The sequence below is a fragment of the Phaethon lepturus genome, unplaced genomic scaffold (genome assembly GCF_000687285.1).
Source record: "Phaethon lepturus isolate BGI_N335 unplaced genomic scaffold, ASM68728v1 scaffold11778, whole genome shotgun sequence".
Classification (NCBI taxonomy): domain Eukaryota; kingdom Metazoa; phylum Chordata; class Aves; order Phaethontiformes; family Phaethontidae; genus Phaethon; species Phaethon lepturus.
In genome coordinates this window covers 98,785-107,192 of record NW_010555556.1, presented here as the reverse complement: position 1 = coordinate 107,192, position 8,408 = coordinate 98,785, and the positions used below count along the sequence as shown (strand labels likewise).

The 8,408-nt window shown below is 45.0% G+C and overlaps 1 protein-coding gene across 1 annotated transcript in view; it reads left to right on the top strand.

Annotated features, from left to right (window-relative positions):
- Nucleotides 1-1,302: 1,302 nt before the first annotated feature.
- CDK15 (cyclin-dependent kinase 15) overlaps nucleotides 1,303-8,408 on the top strand; it is a 35,884-nt gene continuing 28,778 nt past the window's right edge. The window contains 6 exon segments of the mRNA XM_010292201.1: nucleotides 1,303-1,328; nucleotides 1,820-2,186; nucleotides 2,339-2,433; nucleotides 3,072-3,151; nucleotides 6,754-6,848; nucleotides 7,643-7,705. Of these exon segments, the coding sequence (XP_010290503.1) occupies nucleotides 1,303-1,328; nucleotides 1,820-2,186; nucleotides 2,339-2,433; nucleotides 3,072-3,151; nucleotides 6,754-6,848; nucleotides 7,643-7,705 (726 nt within the window).

The following is an 8,408-nucleotide window of genomic DNA, read 5'->3' as shown; positions in this document are numbered from 1 at the left end:
TGCATTTTTGCCTAAAAAATCCTCTTACTCAAGGGAAGAGCATTATTTTAGACACCAAAACAGTGAAGCAAAGGGAAGATTTCACGTCATGCATTCAAACGAAAACTGAAGGACCTCAGAGGTCAGCATAAAAATTCCACAGTACAACACTTACTCCCTCACCCCTTCCAGCATTTTTCTCAGCCCTTTCACATTTATACTAGCGTGGGTTGCGTGTTAGTCCTAGGAAGCTGCACAGTGAGTCCCACTCATGGGGGGACTGAAAGAAGGGGACTTTTATCTGTCTGTATCCAGCATAAGTCCACCGTGCGTTGCCTACTCAGTATCTAATTGATGAAATCCATTTTGGGCTGGATTCATCAGTTTGGCTATTTTGATCAGTGGACAAGACTATTATCTATCAGCTACAACTCATCGCATCCCTTAGACAAGTGATCCAACAGGGACAGATAGGTCCACATGCTGACATTGCCACCACATCATGGCTAAGAACGTAAATACCAAAGCAGGGACAGTCAATGTACAGCTCCTGCAGAAAGCGCAACGCAGCTACACTGCTAGAAGAGCTCAACTTAAAGCCTAATGGCATATAGAATAGTAACTGCTATAGACATGGAGGGAACTCGAGGTCTGTTCCTGTATGAAACCTATCACTTCATTTACCTAACATACTGCACTGAGAGTTGCTTAACTGAAAGAACTTTGTATGAGCAGAAAGTTTGAATTTATTGCTTAATTCTCCATCTTTAGTTATGAAAAAATCTTGGCTGTTTTTAGAGGGCACGTGCCAAATGAGCTGAAATCAATGGAACTGCTCCAGGGGTGAATTTGGATCACTGTGTGTCGGACTTTCAAAGAAAAACTGCAGAAATCACAAGACAGCTTGAGGCAGAGACCTCATGCAAGTCATGTGAACTGTTATTGCAGACAGAGGGATAAGGAGGAGCAAAGGAGAAAAAAAGAGATACCTTTTAATTGCATCAGGACAACAACATGGGAGACATGTTGTGTTTAAGTGCTGTCAGACCAGGATGCTGCAGCTGCTGTTCATAGAGAAGGGGCTCACAACATATCCAAGGCCTTCAGCACACGGAAGCACTGTCTACAGCAGAGGTATTTAATATCACAACGTGATACTTGTGCGTTGAGATAGGTTAAGCCTGGGTTCTTCCACTTGTTGTGGGAGTGCAAAACATTCACATTTGCTTCTAACCAGACAGCAGCAAACTTTGCAACTTCAGGCTTGTGAAGCTACTGAAAGACGACTCCGTGCCTTAGATGACAATAAATTCCTTTGATGCGATGAACGGGGAGAAGATTGCACTCCAGTAAGCTCTGTGCCAATCAGGGTTGTAACCCAGGGAGGGAGCAAACAACCTACAGTTCTGGAGGAGGCAGCATGTCATAGATTACAAATCTTGTTATATTTGAGTCAAATGGTGATGCAGGCACACATCCAATGTAGCTGCTCCAGAGGAGCTTGCAGGCTGCCTGCCATTCATTACCACTATTTTTATAGTTTTATAGTTTATGGCACTATCTGCTGTATGGGCCAAATTAACAGGCTGTGTAAATTACACAGTGGTGAGAAAGGCTCAACATGACAGGGTGGGGAGAGCAGGGGGTTAAGGAGAAGAAGACGACATAAATTTAAACTTCCTGAAATTTCACTCCCACATTCGGTTTTTAGTCCCTGCTGTAACAGATTGCTATCTAGAGATTAATAAATCAAAAGTAAGAGAGAATAACATGCATTTAGAATGAAACTGGTAGAAGTGTCCTCTGCAGTTAAGGCAGTTTTGTCTTTGTGTGTTCTCAGAGTGAGCGCTACCATTTACCAAGACAGGAACACACAGACGGTTGCTCCCCTTACAGATGGAGCTGAGAAACTGTACTGGAGATCGGGGACTGGTGGGGAGGGAGATGAAAATGCTGTGAAGTGTTCAAAGCCAGTGCAGTCAAGGAGAAAGGAAAGAATCAGATCAGTAAAATGGTGGTTTGCCAGTGATACAGCTTGCTTTCTTTTCCGGTGCCAGGAGTCGGATGTAACCAGAGCACCTCTTCCTCTACCCTCACTGCAACCCCTGCAGCTCCACACCCTCCGGAGTTGGAGGTACAGGACACAGAGGCCTTGGAGTTATACTGATCCCTTCCAGGAGCAGAATGTTGTGGAAAGGTTCAAATGGGTGAGTGTGAAGCATCCATAGAGCCAGACAGGAGATATTTCATTCTATGATTATTTCAGCCATGAATCGGTACTTAATTACTGAATGACATGCTAGTAGCTTCTTGTTCTACCCATCAATCTAAAACACATATCAATTTCTTCATGAAGCAGAGACAAGGCATCCTGTTTGGAGCTGCCACATCCTATGTACATCTAGAAAAGCTGTGTGAAGGGTCCTGTGCAACTGTGTACAAGGGGATCAGCAGGTGAGCAAGGACCACCAGTGCCATTATTGCCCTCCCAGTGTCCGCTGAAAAAACCCATTAAGGGAATCTGTAAGAATGAACTTGAAGCTGGGCAATTAACAGTACTTGCAGGAGGATAAAGGCAAAACAAAAGTCCACCTTTGCCTAGTATTTGCAAAGCACCATCTGAATTTTTCAGGGAACTCATCTGCTACAGCCATGGAGGCTCCCCAAAGACATTTTGCTCTGCAGCAGCGTGTCAGGAGATTGTCTGGCTGCACCAGGGAGGGAGGCAAGGGTTTTCCTTGGAATGAGGGATCCTTGCATGATGGAAAAATTGGAGGTGAAGCCATGCTGCCATCACACAGGGGCAGGAAAGCTGTGAGAAGGCAGAGTGGGAACACTGCCCAAAGCCATGCTCTAGCAATACCTGGTCAGCAGAACAGCGCTACTCTAGCCAGGCAGGCTGGCTCCTGTTTTGCTGCTAATGAAGACAAGATGGAGGTGGTTTGCAATACCTTTGTGAGCTTGGCCTATATGGGGGAGTAAGCCCTAGAAATTTTGCTTGGGTAAGTGTGGAGCACTCCAGGAGACTGTTAATGTTGTTGTCATGCTGACCACTGAGATGCTTCGTGTGACCTTCCACTCTGACCTGACAGGATCAACGGCCATTTGGTGGCGTTGAAAGTGATCAGGCGGGAGGCAGAGGAGGGAGTGCCCTTTACAGCCATTCGGGAAGGTAAGACATAAAGAGCTTCTTCAAACACTGGTGAAGAGCGAGGGACATCATTCTTGAAGAGCATTTGTTTTAACCTGAAAAATCTCCATGTGATGTCTTCCTAAGTCCTTTCTTGCCTACTCAATGTGCCGGCTGTCCTTCTCCCAAAACTCTCCGTTTCCTTATCCCCTCATAAAGGAGGTCTTTGTGCTGGGCTGGGTGAGCATGTGATGGATGGAGAGGGAAGCTGCTGGCCAGTGTAATCCCTTGTGGCAGCTGCATCCGAGCTTGTGATAAGGAGAGTGCTTGCTGGCTGCAGTCAGAGCATGTCCCTTCTAGCAGTGTAGGGGCTCTCTTACACCTGCCTGCTATCTGCTCCGTAGTTGCTTTCTGACTCCCATTTCTACACACTAGCACTGCACAGCAGTTTTTGCCACTGTTGCATTGGGCAGTTGTGGACTGGAAGTGCCCTTTGCACCAGGGTCTCTGCTTGCTGTTATCAGAAACAGTGCCACTTTCCTGTTTGATGGCAGCTGATAACTTGACCATAACACATCCCAGCCTGAAGAGAAATGCTTTCAATAAAACTAGTGTTAAATAACATCTATTATTTCAGGCCAGTGAGAAATTCTTTCTTTTGGTCGACTTTGTGGGGCACTGGGCAAAATGTCTGCAGCTTTCTCAACTTCTTTGAAAAAGAAATGCTTTTGTTTAAATGCTTAATTTTAGTGGAATGTATTTACATGTCCCTATAGACCAAGTTCACAAACTGCCTGGTTGATTAAGGCTTCTGTTTTCATCTGCTCTACAATCCCAAGAGGATCATAATCTGGTTTCTTACACAGAAATCTGCAACCTTTGTGCCAGTGTGTTGTCTGGTATTAGTGAGAGCTATCAATGTAAGAGGTCACACATACTTTGTTTTCTACTTCTTACTGCAGTTCAAAACTAAGGGGATGTGGTTGTCACCATGGGGATGGAGTGCCAGGGACCAGATGTGCCAGCTTTCACAGAGCAGTTCTAGCACAGAAGGATGCTCATACCAGTCAAGTCAGAATAACGAGAGAGGTCAGTGGACCCACTCCAGGTTTATAACAGTGTAATTAACATATGAAAGTTTACAAAGTTCTTAGTCCAATTCTGGGTGAAAGCAGAGAGACACCTAAACATGCCTATTTACAGAATGGCTTGTGTTACAGTTTCCTATACGCTCATTTGCTGTGGTGCTTTTGCTCTGCATTTACACTTGTAGCCCACCAGTAAAATAAGCCTTAAAAGCTTTATCTACATAGAACTAATGATGCTCTAAAGATCAGCACCCCTTTAACATGCTCTACTGGACAGACTGAGTGCCATAACTTCATTCATTATGGGAGAAAACAAGAGTGATCCTATGAAGGGTCTACTTTAAATAGATCTTTTGTGTACTGCTGAGCTTTGCAGCATCTGACACCTCAAATTTACAATGTAAGTCAGTAGTGCAAACAAAGCACAAGATTTATTAACACGGTGCATTCTCTGCTCCCCTGGAGGAATGGCACTCCCCTGACAAAGAGCTGCTTCACCCTGGGAAGCCCCACAGAGACGAAGTGCGTTTAAAGCTCAGCTCTGGCTGTAGCACCTGACACCCCGGCCGGGGGTTGTAAAAGCAACCAAGTGAGGAGCAGTTCCAAGAGGCCTGATTTGGGCACAAGGGCTGAATTCTCCGTCTTACTGTGGACCCTCTGTACTGCTCCTTTGGAGCAACAGCTCTGGTCATACGGGTTTTCTGAGGTATCACTGAGCCTGGTTAGCCCTTTTCTGTAGCAGGTGGGATTTAGCCAGAGTATCTTTACTGGGTTCATAGGCAATTAGGTGCAGTTTGGAGCATGTTTAAGGTTCATGCTGCCGTGCACTGGAAACATACTGGTGGTAGCTAAACGGACTAGCATCGGTACTAGAGGCAGTTTAGCTGTAGCGGCACCAAGCCCTGTGCAAGAACTATTTACGAGCTGTGCTGTTTCCAGTAGTTATGCTGAATCAGGCCCCCCTTACTGCTCAGCAGTCTCAGTACTGACATATGCTTAGGCCACAGCTGCGTAGTACAGTGTATCTGGCTGTAGGGCGCTTAGAACCAGGTGAAATTGTTACGGTCACAAAAGGCAAAGTGCTAATCCAGTATGAATTTGCTCTGCCAGCATGAAACTCTTCAGATATCTTTTGCAGATTGTTTGAAAAACAAAAAGCAGCTTTTATCCGGGACGAAAACTCATTTGGCCTCCCACGGCTGGCCCAAGCTCTGTATTGTATGCTTCGGCTAATTCAGCAGAAACGAGATTGTATACGCACGCCTCATCTGAATGAAATTTGTAGCACTGTGTGGTCTGACAGTAAACTAATTTGTTTTTAATCAGCAGGGAAAGGTGAGTCTGGAGCAGCTCTGAGGCTATTCTGCTATGTCAGTAGCTGAATTAAAAGCTGGAGTCGGGGACCCCTGATTTTGCTGAGCTTTGGGGCTTCTGTCTGTGCACAGTTTTGGTATAACAGCTAGCTTGGATTCCTCAGTAGTGCCAGGGATCTACAGACAGAGCGATCCCAGCTGCACCACATCCACACATCCCTCCTCTGTACAGAGCTACAGCAACTATTGTCTCAAATCTATGGTAGCAAATGATGCAGCTATGCATGCTCTTCCCCCATAAAAACTATCTTTGAGACTTTCTGCTGAGAAGCTGCCTTCATGAATGTGTCAGCTGGAGCCTGCTGTATCATGAGAAACCTAACACAAGGCTGAAAGGCTCAGAAGGCTGTAGCTTTTGTCTTAGCATCAGTCAGTGTTCTGTGGTGTGTACAGAGGCAGAGACTGCTCCATGTGCTGCCCACTCCATCACCACGCTCTAGATGTGCTGAGGCTTGGCGAAGGCGTGTCATCACCTAAGGACCAGGGCCACACAGTTGCAATGATGCTTTTAGATGGCTAGGCCGAAAGAAAAATCGCGCCAAAGTTGTATAAATACAAACAAGTTACTGTTCACTCAGTCTTTGAGTTTTAAACCGGAGAAAGTAACCAATATGCTTTCTCCAAGCTAAAAGCACAGAGCTAAATTCAGAATTCAGCTTAGCATCTACAGTGATTTCTTTTGCCAGATTTTTACACCCTGATATTGTGAAGCTGGAAGCTGATAGAAACTCAGCTTTCCCCAGAGGTCTCCTAAGGGCCCTGCTGAGGGAACATGCCAGGAGGTGGATGGGAGAAGGATGAGAAGCTCAGTGACAGGACGAGGGCTGCTGCATTCTGGCTCTGGGAGCTCCTAGCCCCTGCCTCTCAGCGTTTGCCTTGAAGAAATTATTTCTGCTCAGCTGAGAAGCTGACAGCTGGGAACCGTGAGCTGCTATTTCTGACAGAGGCAAGATCCCACCTCTGAGATATGGACAAGTTCCTGCCAAGCCCAGAGCATTGATGCTTGCTTCCCTACGGAGCTGTTCCATCCTCCTCCAGACTCAGTAGCTGCTGCTTCTTACACAAATGCCAAGTTTGGGCTATTTCTCCCCAATTTTTTATTTTCACTGTGTTGCTGTATGCACTTTCTCCTTCCACTTCCAGCAGCAGCAGCAAAGTTGATCTTCCTCTTCTGTTTCCCCAGCTTCTCTTCTCAAGTGTTTGAAACGTGCCAACATTGTACTGCTTCATGATATTATCTAGACCACGGAGACACTAACATTTGTCCTTGAGTACATGGTGAGTTGATCTTTTTCTAGCTTCCTGTGGAGCTAGTACTGGAAGTACTGGGAAGTGGCTGCATAATGCATTTACTGCATTATGAGACATCTACAAAGAAACAAGTTGTGATCCTTTAGTGCAATGATTGATTTTTCTTCTTGATCTCCTGCTTTCCAGCCACACAGCCTTACTCTCTTCTTTCTGCAAATGTGACAGCTGTACACAAAATGATTCCACATCTTGTCTCCACTAGGGTGGCAGACACTATTTACTTCCATTTCTGCCTTGACAACACAATAGAAGTACTGTTCTTGAGCCACAGCAAGGATAGGAAATAATGATACAAGCACACATCCCAGTTGGGGTCAGATTTGGCACTGACAACAGTGGCTCACCATGACCAAGATGTGGGTTGCTCTCGTGGGGAGGGCAGGATGCCAATAAAAAAGTTCTCAGCATGAGTCTTGCCACTTGTGTTGCTTTTGCTGATAGCTATCAACTGATTTATAAGGAAAATACAGGGGCTATGTCTTCTTAGTGCAGCTTTATGATTAATTCTGGTACAAGTATGAATTCTGTTAACTATCACCTTCAGGTCATAAACTGCTAGGGTGAGATAACAGGTCAGCCAGGTCCCTGATTTGACCCAGCACTTAAGCGCATCCTTGTATGCTGCATCACATCAGATGCTCACCAAGGTGAAAGAGACACCTTTGTAGTGGTTGCATATTTTTTCCATTTACAGATGAGGCATTGTTGGTAGAAGTATTTTACACTAGTCGCTTTGACTGAAGTTCTCCTCTTTTTCTTAGCACATAGGTCTAGCACAGTACATGGACCAGCATCCTGGAGGACCTCGTTCGTGCAATGTTATGGTGAGTTCCTTAAAAGAGTAGTATCCCTCAAAGCATGAGGAAGTGTTACTTTCCACTATGTATGGTCACTGTAAATTGCTTACTAATATTTACTTGTTCTATGTATGACAAACACTTTGGAGAAAAGCTGCCTTTGACAAAGATGTAACAACCTGCCTCTCAGTCTCCAAAGCCTTTTTTTCCGTTAGCCCTGCTTCCCATTTTCTGAGCCTGCAAGAGGACATTCAGCTTTTGTGAACAATGACATCTTGTGGCAAGCAAATCTGCCTCTACACAAATTTGTATCCTCATCATTAGAATGTATTATTCATCTCTCTAATTAAAAGCTCTCAAATCTCACTCTCCCCTCATCTGGAACTATCTTCATATTTACAGTCATTTAAATCCCTTTTGTTTCTACTACAGCTTTTTGGGACTGGTTGACTGGACCTGAGCACAAGTGAAGATACACCCTTACTTTGTAGGCTGATGTTATAATATTCTCCTACTCTCCTTGGTACGCATCCACATTTAATTAGCTTTCAGGATTGTTGCGGCGTACTGACTTACGGTTTCAGTGCAGATGTCCTCAGTGAATGCGTGGGTCCTTTTCCTGAGCGGCTTCAGTTAATTTATCTTACAGCTGTCAACAATAACTTTGTATCTTATCAAACTGCCTGTTCATCTGACTTTGTCAGATCTCTCTGAAGTTCCTCACTGTCAC